The sequence below is a fragment of the Myodes glareolus genome, chromosome 22 (assembly GCF_982192425.1).
Source record: "Myodes glareolus chromosome 22, mMyoGla1.1, whole genome shotgun sequence".
Lineage (NCBI taxonomy): Eukaryota > Metazoa > Chordata > Mammalia > Rodentia > Cricetidae > Myodes > Myodes glareolus.
In genome coordinates this window covers 12,403,046-12,420,257 of record NC_142047.1, presented here as the reverse complement: position 1 = coordinate 12,420,257, position 17,212 = coordinate 12,403,046, and the positions used below count along the sequence as shown (strand labels likewise).

The 17,212-nt window shown below is 51.2% G+C and overlaps 1 protein-coding gene across 2 annotated transcripts; it reads left to right on the top strand.

The window, feature by feature from the left end:
- The first annotated feature begins 38 nt into the window (after positions 1-38).
- On the top strand, positions 39-17,141 carry Cc2d1a (coiled-coil and C2 domain containing 1A). 2 transcript variants are annotated; one of them, XM_048444479.3, is made up of 29 exons: positions 39-303; positions 1,522-1,657; positions 3,269-3,381; positions 3,474-3,539; positions 3,782-3,916; positions 4,011-4,224; positions 8,595-8,713; positions 8,936-9,008; positions 9,212-9,283; positions 9,375-9,505; positions 9,575-9,647; positions 10,550-10,683; positions 11,125-11,236; positions 11,322-11,494; positions 12,790-12,912; positions 12,994-13,052; positions 13,128-13,244; positions 14,061-14,134; positions 14,209-14,267; positions 14,368-14,419; positions 14,867-14,966; positions 15,050-15,140; positions 15,258-15,395; positions 15,483-15,544; positions 16,004-16,067; positions 16,152-16,278; positions 16,453-16,529; positions 16,626-16,673; positions 16,741-17,141. In XM_048444479.3, the coding sequence occupies exons 1-29, from the start codon at positions 244-246 to the stop codon at positions 16,759-16,761; spliced, it is 2,823 nt and encodes a 940-aa protein (XP_048300436.3). In that variant the 5' UTR covers positions 39-243; the 3' UTR covers positions 16,762-17,141. The 2 variants fall into 2 exon arrangements, with proteins under 2 accessions (XP_048300436.3, XP_048300437.3); XM_048444480.3 differs by having other exon boundaries at positions 40-303; positions 1,550-1,657.
- The last annotated feature ends 71 nt before the right edge of the window (positions 17,142-17,212 follow it).

Sequence of the window (17,212 nt, the reverse complement as noted above, 5' to 3'; positions counted from 1 at the left end):
GCGCGTCCCCGCACCGCCTGCCGGGAATTGTAGTTTCGTGACTGAGATCCTGCGAATCCTGCGGCCGTGCTCCCGAAGGCCAAGGCGGAAGCCGGGCTGCCAGAACTCGCGAATCCCGGGGGCCGGGCTCGGAGGAGGGACTCCGAGTTCAGGAACACGGCGAGCTCAGAGACCCAGCTTCAGGGAAGAGGCAGGGCAAGGCCAAGGAGCCGGGGCTGGTAGTACGGGCTTCGACCCGGGAAGATGCACAAGAGGAATGGACCCCCGGCACCCCCGGGCCGAGGCGCTGTCACCGCTCGCCAGGTGAGTGTGCGACCCTCTGCCCACCTGGGGGGTCTCCTCCCACCCTTCCTCAGGGTCTCGCCTCACCCTTCTTCACACTCGCGGGGAGTGCCCCACCCCCAGAAAAGCCTGATTCTCGCCATCAGGTGAGCCCAAGTCCCCGCCCCCCGAGGTGAGGCTCGCTCCCGACTGTAGGGCCTACTGGCCTGGGCCATCCAGCTTCTGGCTCCCCACCCTGGTTACGGAGAACACCTGTTGCTGCAGCAGTTTTAGCCTGGAAGAGACAGCAATCAGACCTGCTTTTCAAGCCTTTGAATCAACTGGGCCAGGCCACACTCCTTACTCCCATTGTATAGATGAGTACACCGCGACTCAGGGAGAAGAAGTCATCTAACCAAGGTCATAAGAATGAACAGGCTGGCCAGACACAAATGTCAGTCCAGAGGCGTACAGGAAAGCCTACAGGACTTTGGCGCAACGTCATGCTCCCAGATCCAGACAGAGCCTGTGAGATTTTGATTTGTCCCAACTTTGAACCAGAGAGCCCAGGGCCTAATTCAGTGTTCAGGTCTGAATCTTTCTGACCACCGGTTCCCTCCTGGCTTTGGTACGTTTGACAGATATATTTGTAACTCTGAGCCTCAGTTTTACCACCTGTGGAATGGAGGCCTGGAAGAGTCCCTAAATGGCATGACGAATGTAAGGACTTACTGAGATATTTATGAAAAATGCTAGAACATAGTATGTAATCATTATTCCCAGTAGGTGAAACCATGCATAATTGCTAGTATTTGGCCAATTTGGACCTATAGAAAGGGTAATTTCATGTAACTCATCATATTCTATTGGTCATTAGCCAAAACAGGAAGGCAGGAATATAGAAAAGACCCAGTTTCAACGTTGTGGTCAGGGCTTTCATTTTTAATTTTTTTTCCTTGCCATGCTGGGTATGGAACCCAGGGCTTTGCACATGCTAGGGTTAGAATTAGCACTTTATTGATGAGTGCATCTACCAGCCCCACTCTGGTCCATTCTAGGCAGGTTCTCCGCTGCTGAGCCTTGCTTGCACTTAATCACTGTTGCTTGGTATGTGTGTCTCAGCCTCCTAGTCTCCCCAAGAAACAGTTTACTTTTAGAGATTTGGTTCCTACTTTTCATGGGGACTCTCTGGATCCATCCTGGCCACCTGGGGCTGAATGGTGTATGGAAGGTCTAACTGGACAATGGTTATACCCACAGCTCGGCCTGCTGGTTGATTTTTCCCCAGACGGCCTGATGATCCCTGAGGATGGGGTAAATGATGAGGAACTGGAGTCTGAGTTCTTGGCTTTGGTGGGGGACCAGCCCCAGGCCCTGGAGAAACTCAAAGGCAAAGGTGAGATGCTCAACACACTTGAGAACTTGGAGCTTCTGCTGTGGACAGTACTTGGAGCTGGGCACTGGGTTAGAAGTGGGGGAGGAAAACAAGATACCCCGCCCCCCGCTTCCTGAAGTCTGGGGTCTAGGTGACAGGGTCAGTTGTGGATGCTGCTGAGTCTTATCCAATCTGTTTTCTGCCACAACTTTCCTTTTTTTAAGAATTTTTTTGTGTGTCTGTGTATGTCTGTGTGAGTATACCACATGTGCAGACAGACAGACATGAAAGCTGGAAGAGAGTGTCAGATTCCCAGAGCTGAGGTTACAAGTAGTTGTGAGCCACCCCATGTGGGTGCTGGGAGCTAAACTCAGGTCCTCTGCAAGGGCAGTATGCACTCGTAACCCAAGCCATCTTCCCAGCCCCGAGTAATTTCAGTATTCACAGTGGCCCTAAGCACAGTGTTGCTTGGTGTTTCAAAGCTGGGGTGGTAACCCTGTCCCTTTGGGAAGTAACATGCGCGTTAGCTGGGAGCCACAGGTCTGTTGGTCACCTGTTCAGTGTGCACTCGTCAGCATACAGAAAATCTTTAGATAGAAGCACACAGAAGGCAAGGTTGTGGGTTATTGGTTAATAAACACATGGCCAGAGGACCAACAAGATGGCTCAGTAGATAAAGAAGCTTGCCCCCAACCTGACAGTTCTGTGTTCAGTCCTGGGGGTTCAGTCTCCAGGACCTACATGGTAGAAGGAGAAAAATGACCCTGGAAAATTGCCCTCTGACCTCTACACATGGGCTGTAGCACAATGTTTGCACATATGCATGTGCACACACAAACTAAATAAATATAAAATCCAACCCTAGTAGTATTTCCCGGTATTTGGCAAATCACTCTCTTATAGAACTGTACAGACTACTGTTTCCTTAAACATAAACACCATGCCAACAAAAGCCTGCTTGATTCGTGGTTTTGTTTTCTGTGTTTTCACCTCCCTACATCCAGTGTGGAGGTTCATTTGATAACCCAAATTGCATGATGCTCTGGATGCCAGGATAACATCTCAGCTGCCTTCTCCAGGATGAGTGTCATTCTGTCTCGTGTATCCATGTTGTGTCTGCCACACAGGTGACCTGCTAGTTATCTTGTGGCTGTCTAGCTTATCCAACAAGCTATACAGAAGCCTTTATTTTACTTGATCATATCCCCAAGCACTGGAGTGCACAAGCCTTGGGAGGAAGGTGCTGCTCTCTGCGGATGAGGCAGGGACGGTATAGGCTTTGCTGCTCCCAGAATTTAATTCACCTTTAGTTCCCACAGTCTACTGTTAAGTTATTGCTCTCCCGTAGCCCAGGGAAGTGAAGTAACTGCTCAAGGTCATACAGTGAGAGCATCACAGAGCTGAGGTTCGAACTCAGGGTGCCTGACAGCATAGCTGAGACTGGATAGGGAAGAAATGAATGCTTGGAGGTTGGGGTTGGCAGGCGGCAGATGGCGGCAGTCTCGAAGGGCTCCGTGATGGTGGTACGCCACGGTGCTCAGGGAAAGGGGTCTGTTCTTCAGGGCCATGAGTGTGGGGTGGCTGAGGCTCTGGGAAGTTCCTGCTCTAGCTGAACCTTTTTCTTGCCTCCAGGTCCCTTGCCAATGGAGGCCATTGAGAAGATGGCCCGGCTCTGCATGAGGGACCCGGATGAGGATGAGGAGGGGACGGATGAGGACGATGTGGAGGCTGATGAGGACCTGCTGGTGAGCACAGGGCCAGGACATGTGGCAGTTTACTGTCCCAATGCCCTGTCCAGCAAGCCTCTACCTCCTACCCTGGCCATGTATCCCTGCAGGCAGAGCTAAATGAGGTCCTTGGGGAGGAACAGAAGGCTGTGGAGCCCCTGAAGTCTGTGGCCCAGGTATGCCTTCCCTAAGTCACACATACACACACAGTCTGGGGTTTAAAGGCTCACCTCTCCCCGCTTCTACATGTGGCCTTGGGCACAGGTGACATACTACCTCTGAACCTCTGAACTGTGGTGTCTCCATCATTAGGGGTGGGAAAGATTGTTCCAGGGGACACGTGTTCATACTATGAGGGGCTGGTTAGGGTGGTCTGATTGGGGTTACCACCCAGATTGTACCCCCATTCTTCCTGTAGCCAAAGCCTTCAGGTTCCAACCCAGGAGTAGAGGCCATATTGCAGGAGAGGCTCGTCCTCTACCAGTCTGCAGTGGAGAGTGCCAGGCAAGCTGGGGACAGTGCCAAGATGCGACGCTATGACCGGGGGCTCAAGGTGAGCAGGCCAAGGGCAGGGTGCTAGGACTCTGTCTGGACCCAGGAGCACTGAGCTCCGAATTCCTCTCACTCATGCCCACACCCTCTTTCAGACACTGGAAAACCTGCTGGCCTCTTCCAGGAAGGGCAACATCATCAATGAAGCAGACATCCCGCCACTTGTCACGTTGGGGAAGGGACCAGCAGCCGGGCACAGCCACACCCATGCTACTCCCCACCTGGCTCCTGTGAACCTGCCAGCCGTAGAGTCCAGTGTCACCTTGGAGACCCCATCTAGCACCACACAAACCCCTGCCAAGCCTCCCGGTAAATGGTGGGAAGGGCCAGGATGATACAGGATCTATGTGGGCTCTTCAGAGACCTCAGAACACGGGCTGTGCTTACAATATTATTTGACCATAAAAGGGAATGTTTTCATTTTTTTTAGCGTGCTCTCACATGGAAGAGCCATTAGGACACACTATAAATGAAGAAGCTATGGAAGACAGGCCACTAATCCCATTCCCAGGAAGGAATGGGCACAGGAAGTAGAATGTCAGGTGGCATGCTGGGGGGAGGTCAGGAGGGAGTGTTCAACGGGGGTGGAGTTTTAGTTTGGAGAAATATGTTATAGAGTTGGTGAGGGTGGCTGCACTATTTTGTGGATGTGTGTAATGCCACCAGACTATGAACTTAAGAGTTCCAGGACAGCCAGGGCTGTTACACAGAGAAGCCCTGTCTTTTAAAAAGGTAGTTAATAGATAGGGAGATGGCTGTCAGTAGGTAAAGTCCCTGCTGTATAAGAATGAGGTTATGAGTTCAAAGCCCAGTGCCTGTGTAGGAAGGGGCATGATGCTATCTATGTCTTACAATCCCAGCAGTGAGAAGCAGAGACAGGAGGATCCTTGGGGCTGCTGGGCAGCCAGTCTGGCCAGTCGGTGAGCTCCAAGTTCAGTGAGAGACTGTCTGAGAAAGAAGTTGAGGAAGACACTTGATGTTTGCCTCTGGTCTCAACAGGCACACATCCACACATAAAACATACACAAAAGCGTGGTTACAACAAGTCAGGCACGTTGACACATACGTATCAGTTCCTGGTGCAGGAGGATTGCACTTGGAGGACATCTGGTGCTATAGAAGACCCACCTCAGCAGGAGAGAGAGATCTGGAAAGTGGATAAAGTATGAGGCCCAGAAGAGGTGGAAAGAGAACCAAGTACATAAAATTGTCAGCTGACCATCACATGACAGTAATAAGAATTTTTGAAAGCTTTTATTATTATTATTTTTTATTTATTTATTTTGAGTCAGGGTCTCACTGTGTAGCTCTGACTGTCCTGGGAGTCATTGCATAGACTAGGCTGGCTGTGAACTCAACTGAGCTAGAACTGTCTCTGCCTCCTGAGCTCTAAGATTAAAGGTGTATGCCACCTTTCCTACCCCCCCAAGAAAGAAAAGTATAAAATTTTAAGTAAGTTTTATGTATTTTGCTCTAATTTGCAAAATAAGTAGAGCCTGGCATGCTGACACACACCTTTTAGTCCCGGTGCTTTGGAGGCGGATCACTTTGAGTTCAAGACCAGCCTGGTAGCCTGGTCTATATAGCAAGCCTAGACCAGCTAGGGCTTCATAAGACCTTGTCTCATCCCTGGAGAGATGGCTCAGCAGTTAAGAGCATTTGTGCTCTTAAAGAGGACCCAGGTTTGGTTCCCAATTCCCACATGGTGGCTCACAACTGTCTGTAACTCCAGGTTCAAAGGAACTGAAGCCATCTCTGGCCTCATAGGGCACCAGGCACACATGTGGTGCACATATATGTCTGCAGGCGAAGCACTCGTACACGTGAAACAAATGAATCTAAACCTGTTCATTAAAGTATATGTTGTTGAGTTTCCAATCACTTTAAATTCACTTTATTTATTTATTTATTTATTATTTATTTATTTATTTATTTATTTTGGTCTTTTTGAGGCAGGGGTTTCTCTGTGAAACAGTCTCAGCTGTCCTGGAACTCACTCTGTAGACCAGGCTGGCCTTGAACTCACAGAGATTTGCCTGCCTCTGCCTCTCAAGAATTGAATTGAATTGAATAGAATTGAAGGCGTGCACCACCACTGCCTGGTTAAATTTTCATTTTTTAATTGAAGGTGGGGTTGTCCATGCCACGGAATGGTTGCAAAGATCAGAGGATAATCCTTGTGAGTCAGTTCTCATCTCCTACAATGTGGATTCCAGGGTTCAAACTGAGGCTACCAGGTGGTAGCAGATGCCTTTATCTGCTGCATTTCCTGGTCAGAAAGACTGGAGTTGGAGCCAGTGGTATAGTTAGCCTAGGATGTGGGAGGCCCTCCACTCCACCATCAGCCCTGAAAACACCAGATGTCACAAAGCGGGAAAAGGCACATAGTTATTATAATGCTCATAATTTTACGGTACTTTAATAGTTTTGGCTACTTTTAAACTTTAAGATCTCTGACAGATTAAAAGGGGATATAGTAGGGTTTTTTGTTTTGTTTTGTTTTGTTTTTCTCGAGACAGGGTGTCTCTGTGGCTTTGGGGCCTGTTCTGGAACTCACTTTATAGACCAGGTTAGCCTCAAACTCAGAGATCTGCCTGCCTCTGCCTCCCAAGTGCTGGGATTAAAGGCATGCACTACCACCACCCAGATTTTATAGCAGGTTTTAAAGAATTCTGCAGAACCTCCAGGTCTAGGATTGAATGTCCCTCATGCCACCTAAAAGCTGAGTGATGTTGGCAGAGAGCATGCCCTCTCTAAGCCTCAGGTGTCCATCTATAAAATGGGCTCAAAACTCAGTGGTGAGAATCAAGTAGACAGTGTGAGGTGAGCTTGGCCTGGGCTGCTTGTGTGTTCCTCTTCTTCTGCTTCTTCTTTTTTAATTGATTTTTATTGAGCTCTACATTTTTCTCTGCTACCCTCCCTGCCTTTTCCCTCCCCTTCAACCCTCTCTCCCAAGATCCCCATGCTCCCAATTTACTCAGGAGATCTTGTCTTTTTCTTTTTTTTTTAATATTTATTTATTTATTTATTATGTATACAATATTCTGTATGTGTGTGTGTCTGAAGGCCAGAGGAGGGCACCAGACCTCATTACAGATGGTTGTGAGCCACCATGTGGTTGCTGGGAATTGAACTCAGGACCTTTGGAAGAGCAGGCAATGCTCTTAACCGCTGAGCCATCTCCCCAGCCCCCGATCTTGTCTTTTTCTACTTCCCATGTAGATTAGATCTATGTATGTCTCTTTTAGGGTCTTCATTGTTGTCTAAATTCTCTGGGATTGTGGTTTGTAGGCTGGTTTTCTTTGCTTTATATTTAAAAACCACCTATGAGTGAGTACATGTGATAATTATTTTTCTGGGTCTGGGTTACCTCACTCAAAATGATGTTTTCTAGCTCCATCCATTTTCCTGCAAAATTCAAGCTGTTGTTATTTTTTTCTGCTGCATAGTACTCCATTGGGTAAATGTACTATATTTTCCTTATCCATTCTTCGGTCGAAGGGCATTTAGGTTGTTTCCAGGTTCTGGCTATGACAAACAATGCTGCTATGAACATAGTTGAGCACATGTCCTTGTGGCACAATTGAGCATCCTTTGGATATATACCCAAAAGTGGTATTACTGAGTCTTGAGGAAGGTTGTTTCCTAATTTTCTGAGAAATTGCCACACTGACATCCAAAGGGATTGTACCAGCTTGCATTCCCACCAGCAATGCAGGAGCGTTCCCTTTTCCCCACAATCTCTCCAGCATAAATTGTTATCAGTGTTTTTGATCTTGGCCATTCTTACAGATGTAAGGTGAAATCTCACAGTTGTTTTGATTTGCATTTCTCTGATGACTAAGGATGTTGAACACTTCCTTAAGTGTCTCTCAGTCATTTTAGATTCCTCTGTTGAGAGTTCTCAGTTTAGGTCTGTACTCCATTTTTTTTTTATTGGATTATTTGTTCTTTTGATGACTAATTTCTTGAGTTCTTTGTATATTTTGGAGATCAGACCTCTGTCTGATGTGGGGTTAGTGAAGATCTTTTCCCATTCTGTAGGCTGTTGTTTTGTCTTGTTGACCATGTCCTTTGCTTTACAGAAGCTTTTCAGTTTCAGGAGGTCCCATTTATTAATTGTTTCTCTCAGTGTCTGTGCTGCTGGGGTTATATTTAGGAAGTGGTCTCCTGTGCCAATGCATTCAAGTGTACTTCCCACTTTCTCTTCTGTAAGGTTCAGTGTGGTTGGCTTTATGTTGAGGTCTTGGATTCATTTGAACTTGAGTTTTGTGCATGGTGATAGATATGGGTCTATTTTCATTCTTCTACATGTTGATATCCAGTTATGCCAGCACTACTTGTTAAATATGCTTTCTTTTTTCCACTTGATATTTTTTTGCTTCTTTGTCAAAAATCAGGTGTTCGAAGGTTGTGTGGATTGATATCCAGATCTTTGATTCAGTTCCATTGGTCCTCCTGTCTGTTCTTATGCCAGTAGCAGGCTGTTTTCAGTGCTGTAGCTCTGTAGTAGAGTTTGAAGTCAGGGATGGTGATGCCTCCAGAAGTTTTTTTATTATACAGGATTGTTTGGCTATCCTGGGTTGTTTGCTTTTCCGTATGAAGTTGAGTACCGTTCTTTCAAGGTCTGTGAAGAATTTTGCAGGGATTTTGATGGGCAGTGTTCCTCTTCTTTCTAGGTCCCTGCAGCCCCCTCGCCCAGTTGCAGAGCCTCCAGCATGAGTACAAACTGGCTGCCCTCCATGCCAAGCATCAGGGCGACACTGCTGCAGCCACCAGACACTTGAGGGTGGCCAAGGTGTGTTTTGACCCACAGGTGGGCCCTACTGGTGGAAGGAGACAGAGACAGAGGGCAGACTTCCATTCTGCTAGCTTCTCTAGTCAGCTGCCTTCCTCTGTGCCCGGCATCATGCCTCAGTATTGGAGGGCATTGGAGGGAGGCCCCAGGGAGTGGCAGGGCATGGAACACCCCCTGGAATCCTGGTAGCCCCCTCCCCACCCATCTCATTCTTTCTCCCAGAGTTTCGACCCTGTCTTGGAGGCTCTGAGCCGTGGGGAACTGGTGGACCTTTCCCGCCTGCCCCCTCCACCTGGTGAGAACCCTATCCCACGCCCCCTCTACCTGGTGAGGACCCTATCCCACGCCCCCTCTACCTGGTGAGGACCCTATCCCATGCCCCCTCCTCCTGGTGAGGACCCTATCCCATGCCCTCTCCTACTCCTTCTATTCATCTTGGTGCTGCCAAAAAGATCACCAAGCAAAGCCCTTCACTGGGCTGGGCCTCTCTGTCTCCAGACCAGCTGTCTCCAGAGCCCCCTTTGCCAGCAGCACAACCTTTGACCCCTGCCTCAGCACCCATCAGACCAGGTAGGCTGCTGAGATCCTTGGAGGTGGGCAGACGGGGCCTGTGCTCCACTTCCTTCCACCCTTAATCTGCTTGCCCCCTCCTCTGGCCCAGAGGTTCCCCAACCTCCAAGGAGCCTCCTGGAGGCGCTGGAGCAGCGAATGGAGCGGTACCATGTGGCTGCGGCCCAGGCCAAGGCCAAAGGTGATCAGCGGAAGGCACGCATGCACGAACGCATTGTCAAGGTGTGTAGGGGTCCAATGAGTGCTCCCAGGACTTCTCTCAGGTCCTCCTAACACCTCTGTGCCTTGTAGCAATACCAAGACGCCATTCGAGCCCACAAGGCAGGCCGTGCTGTGGATGTGACTGAGCTGCCAGTACCCCCAGGTAGGCCACACTTCTAGGAAGGCCCTACCCCAACTATGTTTCCCCCCAGGTAAGGTCTATCCCAAGGTAGTCCCCCCATCCCACACCCTCTTCCACTGGGCCTTTGCTGGTCTGTTCCTGCCTGCAGGCTGCCTCACACAGCCATGGCTGTGCACTTGGGAGCTTTGCAAGCCTCTTAACCAGAGTGAAGTGAGTCATGACAAAAATGTTTATATCAGGGAAACTGGAAAGTTCTCAAAATCAAGAGGTTGTTTTGGAGCCTATTCTATCTTCCAGCTGTCTCCCTCCCTCCCTCTCGACTTCATTCCATTCACCCCTGCCAAGCCGCAGGCTTTGACTTTCCAAAACCTCCCTCAGCCTCCCGCCAGTCCTCAGAGTAGAAACCTCTTAAGTTGTCAGCTGCCTACCTGTCACCTGTGGAAAGTCATCTTCCACTTCTGGGAGCCCTCTCCCAGCTGAGGCCCACCTGACAGTCTCTTAGAACCTGCCTGAGACCTGGAGGTTCAGCAAGAGAAGCAAGTACCGTGGGAAGGAGGAGTCTGGTACTTAGAGGACCCCACACTCCTCCACCCAGTCTCAGGGCAGGCTGGACGGTCCAGCGGTGGTCAGACACTTACCTAGCATGCGCAAAGCCCCAGAGTCCATCTTTGGTATGTAGAAAGCAGGAAGACTGGCATGGCACACACCTATAATGCTAGTACTGGAGGCTAAGGCAGGGAGGATTGCAAGTTCAAGGTCAACCCAAGCTACTTAGTGAGGCTGTTTCAGAAAACCAACAAAAAGAAAGGCCTGGGTTCCTTAAGGGAGGAGGGACTGATGACATCCTCAAAAGAGTGGGAGGAGGGATTGATGTCATCCTCACAATAGTCGGAAGGCATTGACCAGGTTACTCTGCTGTCCAGGCTTTCCCCCAATTCAGGGCTTGGAGAATGCAGAGCCCACCCAGCAGAGCCTGGCGGGGGTTCTGGAAACTGCCATGAAGCTTGCTAACCACGATGAAGGCTCAGAGGAGGAAGAGGATGAGGCTCCTAAAAAGGTGCAAGGGTCAGGGCTGAGGTAGGGTGTGACAACAGGACACAGCTCTGGGAGGCCTGGGCCCAAGTAGGAGTGAGGCAGCCCCACACCATAGGCCTGCCCCTCCTTGGCTGTGGGGCTGTGGGCAGACCATTCTGCTCCCTGAGCCTTAGTCCTTTCATCTACAGCGTGGGCGCAGAGTAGCCGCCCTGTACAGGGCCACTGCAGAGAGTAGACAGTAGCAGGACTGTAGATGTGGGCAGTGCTGAGAATGAGCCAGGCACGGTGGCTCATACCTGGAATCTCAGCCCTGGAGAGGAGTTCAAAGCCAGCTTTGGCTACATAATGAATGTGAGGCCACCCTGTTGAGGACAGAGACAGGTCCTTGGTTTTGGGTTCTGACACTTGAGAATGAGTCGTTGCAGCCCTGGGAATACCCTGACCTCTATCTATCCCTGTGCAGCAAAATACCCCTGCTGCCCCCACAACCCAGCTGAAGTCCTCACCCTCCAAAGCACCCGCATCAGGACCAGCCCCAACAGGCAAAGCAGTTCCAAAGGGTACATCCACCAGGGGTAAGTACCCCACCTGCCCTGGCTACCCAGGCCAGCCTGACTCCCATGGGCTGGGCAGCCCCCACTGAAGCTTCCCTACCTACAGCCCAGCAGCAACTGGCCTTCCTGGAGGGTCGTAAGAAGCAGCTCCTGCAGGCTGCGCTGCGTGCCAAGCAAAAGAACGACGTAGAGGGCGCCAAGATGCATCTGCGCCAGGCCAAAGGGCTAGAGCCCATGCTAGAGGCCTCTCGCAATGGGCTGCCTGTGGACATCGCCAAGGTGAGACCTCTATACTCAACGCATACCGCCTGTGGGCCCTTTAGCAACTATGTGACCTAGAATGTATTGGTCATCCTTTAAGCTAAGCTGCTGTAACAAATAGACCCTGGAAGACAGTAGTTGAAAGGAGACAATTATTTCTTGCATGTCAGCTTAGGACAGGCTAGGCTCAATAACAGGGTGCCTGAGGGGCCCAGGCCCCTTTTGTGGCTTCCAGGCTTTTCGTCTTCCTAGGGACTTACCCTAGTCCCTATGATCCAAATGGATCACCAACCCATTGCCTTCTGCCCATGGAAAGGGTGGAGTAAAAGGACAGAGTGGCTTAAAGGAGTCATTGCAGGCCCCAGGACCGCCGCCCTGACCTCTATTTCTCTACAGCAAAACACCCCTGCTGCCTCCAGAACCCAGGCCTTTTGCTTATCTCCCATTGGCCAGAGCTAGCCATGTGGCCATACTGAACTGCAAAGGTTTCTGGGGCTTGGAGCAATGCTATATGCCAACACTAGGGAAGAGACTCAAATCTCTGCCACTTTGGTTAGCACTGTTCACTCAGAACATTTATTTAGTCTTCGGAGACCTGAAAGCTGATTTCCACCTGAAAATCAGGCAGGATCTCAGAATGCCTTTTATGATAGACAGCAGCATCCATGACAGAAAATCTGTATGGAGCACACACTGGGTCCTGGGAACCTAATGCTGAACAACACATTCTAGCTAGGGAGACCACAGCGGCACACAGAGCTTTCCTGTGGCCCATGGTTTTGCATGATCTGCCTTACCCTTCACTTTCTCCGTCTCAGACCCCAGGCCCACTCCAGCCTCAGGGCCTTCCCACGTGCCCTCTCACCCTGGAGTGCACCCCAAGCTGGATAGTTGTTGGACTAACTCCCTCTTCTTATATTTCTAGTTCTGATTTTTCTTAAAATAAAGATAGGGTCTCTGTACTGTACACAGGCAGGCTATGAACTCACTGTGTACCCCATGCTGTCCTCCGACTTCCGATTCTCTTGCCCCCGTCTCTGTGTTAAGATCACTGGTGTGCTACCGTGCTTGGCCACCGTCTCTATTCACTGCTGCATCCCTAGTCCCCCAACCACGGATCAGGACCTCACATGTACGGGGCTGCCCAGACAGGCTTGGATGCCCAGAGGATGGCTTTGTTATGTCAGGCAGTGTAGGAACTGAAGGGAGACCCCAGACACTGGAGATAAAGGGGCAGGGAAGAAGACAGATCCCCAGACAAGCTGCTCCTAGTGGGCCAGCAGCCTCTTGCCTACCAGCCTCATCCTCCACAGGTGCCACCTGCTCCTGTCAACAAGGACGATTTTGTGCTGGTGCAGCGGCCTGGCCCCGGCCTGTCTCAGGAGGCTGTGCGGCGCTACGGGGAGCTTACCAAACTCCTGAGACAGCAGCATGAAGTGAGGTCCCACCCATGACCCTATCCTGTCCCTTACTGTTCCTCCTGGCCTTCCATTCATACTCAGCGCTTTCCCCCGCAGATGTGTCTGAACCACGCCACACAGTTCACCCATCTGGGTAACATTGCTGAAACTATCAAGTAAGTGTCTGCCTCGCAGGTACCTGCGCTGGCAGCCCAGCTGACCAGGGCCCCAAGCAATACCTTTTCCTGCAGGTTCGAGAAGCTGGCAGAAGACTGTAAGCGGAGCATGGACACCCTAAAACAAGCCTTTGCCCGCAGTCTGCCCACACCTGCTGCCCGCTTTGAGCAGAGGACCTTCAGTGTTATCAAGTAGGGCCCACAGCCCCCTGACTGGGGTACTGCTGGGGAGGGATCTACACTTCTGGAAGCTATTGCAGGACTCAACTCTGGTCAAGAGTAAATGCATGGTAGGAGTACAGACATGCCGAGGCTCTGGGCGTGCATGCAGTGCTGCATTGACTAGGTCCCCGGCTGACACCTGGAGACACTCAGACAATGATTATTAAATGAAAGGAAGGGACTGGGTGTCTAGCTTGGTCGGTAGAATGCTTACCCATCATGTATGAGATCCTGGAATCCAGGACCTTGAACCAGAAGTACATGTAGGAGGATCAGAAATTCAAGGTCATCATTGGCTACAAAGTAAGTTTTTGGCTAGCCTGTGCTCCACAGCAGCTGGAATCCTGGCTGGTCCAGGGATACAGAGTAAACGGCGCAGCTAAAATGCCACTGTTTGCACAGTAGGTGCACAAATAAAACTGGCCAACGAGGGCTGGTGAAGTGGGTCAGCAGGTAAGTAAAGGACCTGCCACCAGCCTGACAACCCGAGTTCAAAGAAAAAGAGAACTCTCAAAGCTTCTTTTCTGACCTTCACATGTATGACATGGCACACCTGCATGCATGCACACGAACACATGCACATGTATGTAAACACAATAAATACAGAAACATAAATAGAAGTGAGTATCAAATAAATATATGAGCACTGAACAGAGCCCAGAAGTCAGGTAAGGGAATGCCTAACTCTACAGCCTGAACCCTAGAGTGACACCCCACAGTCTAGAGGGAAATGAGAGCTACAGGCTCAAGCTGAGGTGCCGCCTCTGTTTCCCTGCTTACTGAAAGGATCTTTCCGGACCTGAGCAACAACGACATGCTTCTATTTATCGTGAAGGGCATCAACTTGCCCACACCCACAGGTGAGGTTGGCAGCGGCTCAGAAGCAAGGGTGGGCTGGTCTCTTTCCCAAGGTCTGACCCTTGTTTACCTGCAGGGCTGTCCCCCAGTGACCTGGATGCCTTTGTCCGGTTTGACTTCCCTTATCCCAATGTGGTAGGTGCAATCTCTGAGTAGGTGGGAACCAGGAAGCAAGACAAGCAGGAAGTCCAGGTCTAGCCTGGATCTGATCATTCCTTCCTCCTCCCTGATACAGGAAGAAGCTCAAAAAGACAAGACCAGTGTGATCAAAAATACAGACTCCCCTGGTGAGTTACCTGTCTGCTGTAGAAGAAGATCTGGGATTGGGGCCAGAGTCAGGTTGTAGTTTAGGTGTACCCCAGCATGCACAAGCCCCAGGTTTCATCCCTAGCACTCTCAAAAAAAAAAAAAAAAAAAAAAAAAAAAAACACAGAAAGATGGCTCAGTAGGTAAAGCAATTGCAGTGCAAGCTGAAGTGTGTGAATTCGAATCTCCAGATCTGACTTAAAGGTAGCGCAGTAACATGCCTCTGTAATCCCACACTCCTATAGTGAGGTGAGAACAAGCAAGCCTGTGGGTTCCTTAGGCTGGGGTGCACAAATTAAACATTGTCTCAAACAAGGCTGATGATGAAGACTGACACCTGAGGTGGTGCTTTGACCACTACAATCACACACACACACACTCTCCCACACAGCCGGTTTCTTCTCATTCTTCCCTCCTTCCCTGCATAGAATTTAAAGAACAGTTCAAACTCTGCATCAACCGTGGCCACCGTGGTTTCCGAAGGGCCATCCAAACCAAGGGCATCAAGTTCGAAGTGGTCCACAAGGGGTAAGCCAGAGATGGCAGGTTCTAGGCTCCAGGGTTGTGGAGCAGCCTGCCTGCCTCACAGCTTCCTGCACCTTCCTACACAGGGGGCTGTTCAAGACCGACAGGGTGCTGGGCACAGCCCAGTTGAAACTGGATATGTTGGAGACGGCTTGTGAAGTCCATGAGATCCTGGAGGTGAGGGCAGTGGGTGCATGTCGACTTGGAGCATGCTGGTCTGCTGTCACCAGCGCCACCCCCAGCTCCTGTGTGAGATGACTGCTCTTGCCCACAGCACCCCTTATTCCTACTTAGGTTTTGGATGGACGACGGCCCACTGGGGGGCGACTTGAAGTGATGGTCCGGATCCGGGAGCCACTGACAGCCCAGCAGTTGGAGACTACAACGGAGAGGTGGCTGGTCATTGACCACCTCCCAGCAGCTGTGCCCACTGTGAGTCCTGCTCATCAGCCACCCCTGAGAGGAAGGCTGGGCTCAGGGACTCAGAACTCATTAGACTGGCTCTCTCCACTGAAACAGGTCACTGGTCCCAAAGCAAAGGTGCCTCCCATTGCTACCTCTTGGAGGGACTCAGGGAACAGGTGAGCCTGGGAGAGGTCACACTGAGGGGAACGCTCTTGTCTCTCAGCTCCTTCTGTGGTTTCCATGGCACATCAGACCGTGTCCTGTCTGGCTTCAGAGCCGGTCTCGAATCCTCCCCCTGGGGAATTGGGTTCAGAAGCCTCTATGTGTCCTTTTGTGATCTGCCCATTGTCAACATACTCAGCCCCTCTTTCTTCACTCTGTCCTCCTCTCAGTTTGTGGACATGTCCACTTCTGTCTCTCTCCTCTAACAGGTCTCAGACTCATTCATGATCCCCCTGCCTGAGTGTTGGGGTGACAGACATGCCCCAGAACCTCTAGCATCAGGTCTACTTTCTCTGGTCTCTGGACTCTTTGAGGCCCCTCTGAGATCCCCTACCCCCTGTGCCCCTGCCCAGCTGACTCCTTTGGATCCCCACCACTTCCTCTGTAGCCCGACATTCTCCTCTGCCCTGCAGGTCAGCACGTCCCCTGCATAGCCTGAGTGTGCTGGCCTTTGACCAAGAGCGGCTAGAAAGGAAGGTGGGTGCCTGGCCTGCTGGGCTCAGTGCGGTGGGCTTAGGAGTGGACTTCAGATTGGCTCAGAGTCCCCTTTGTACCCTCTAGATCCTGGCCTTGAGGCAGGCACGCCGGCCTGTGCCTCCAGAAGTGGCCCAGCAGTACCAGGACGTAGTGCAGCGTAGCCAGTGGCAGAGGGCACAGCTGGAGCAGGGGGGCGCTGCCATCCGCAAGGGTAGGAGCCTGAGTGGGCCTGGGGAGGGTGTTTATAGTGAGGGAGGAACTGAAGAAGGGGGCTGGGGAGAGACCTGTGTGCAGAAACTGAGGATCCCATGGAATGGGACAGAGACAAAAGTGGGGAGTGGGGAGAAGCAACTGCCTGACCCTAACCCCACTGCCACTTCTCAAGAGTATGCAACCCATCTGGAGCGTCAGCTGCACTTCTATACAGAGGCCGCCCGGCGCTTGGGCTATGACGGAAGCAGGGTAAGCCGAACCCATGTGGTGGATACTCAGGTATGGGGCAGACTCTGCCCCTATTTTATATTAATTAGACTGTCAGCTAATCGTCCCTTCCTCTAGGAGGCTGCGAAGGAAGCATTGTACCGGCGGAATCTGGTGGAGAGCGAGGTGAGTGGCTAGAGGGGCTGGGGGGCATATGTGCTGATGGTCTCCTGACCCTCTATGTCTTCCCCAGCTGCAGCGACTCCGCAGGTGAGGCTCATCTCTGGCCTACAGGCCCCAAAGTCCAGTGCCAGGCAGAACTCCAGGGCCACCGAGCAGACAAGCAGACAATCAGCGGACAGTTGGTTCTGGACTCACCCTGTCCAGGCCGGCCCCAGGGACATTGCGACAGCACCCTCATCCCAGTGTATCTGGGTAGGCCTTGGAGAGTCCTGTTTGCACATCCAGGAGCATCTGGAGCAGAGGGTGGCTGGGACACAAGCCCAGAGGGCCCTGCAAGCACTTTACTTCCTGCCCCTCCCCAGTCTGAACCCCACAGCCCTCTCCAAAGATGCCACTGCGGCTGTCAAACTCAGCTGACTCTCCAGGGGCTGTGCTGACCCAGGGCCAACACAGAATAAACAGCCAAGGCCATGCCCGCCTCCGCTCTGCCTTTTTTTCCCTGATGTGGCCCACTCAGTGGCTGGCCTGGGCTCCCCACACTG

Excerpts from the sequence above, each read along its gene's own strand:
- Cc2d1a (XM_048444479.3), top strand. The coding sequence starts at position 244 with ATGCACAAGAGGAATGGACCCCCGGCACCCCCGGGCCGAGGCGCTGTC. Across the intron at positions 11,237-11,321 it reads AAAGGGTACATCCACCAGGG|CCCAGCAGCAACTGGCCTTC; the intron begins GTAAGTACCCCA and ends CCCTACCTACAG. Across the intron at positions 14,420-14,866 it reads CAAAAATACAGACTCCCCTG|AATTTAAAGAACAGTTCAAA; the intron begins GTGAGTTACCTG and ends TTCCCTGCATAG.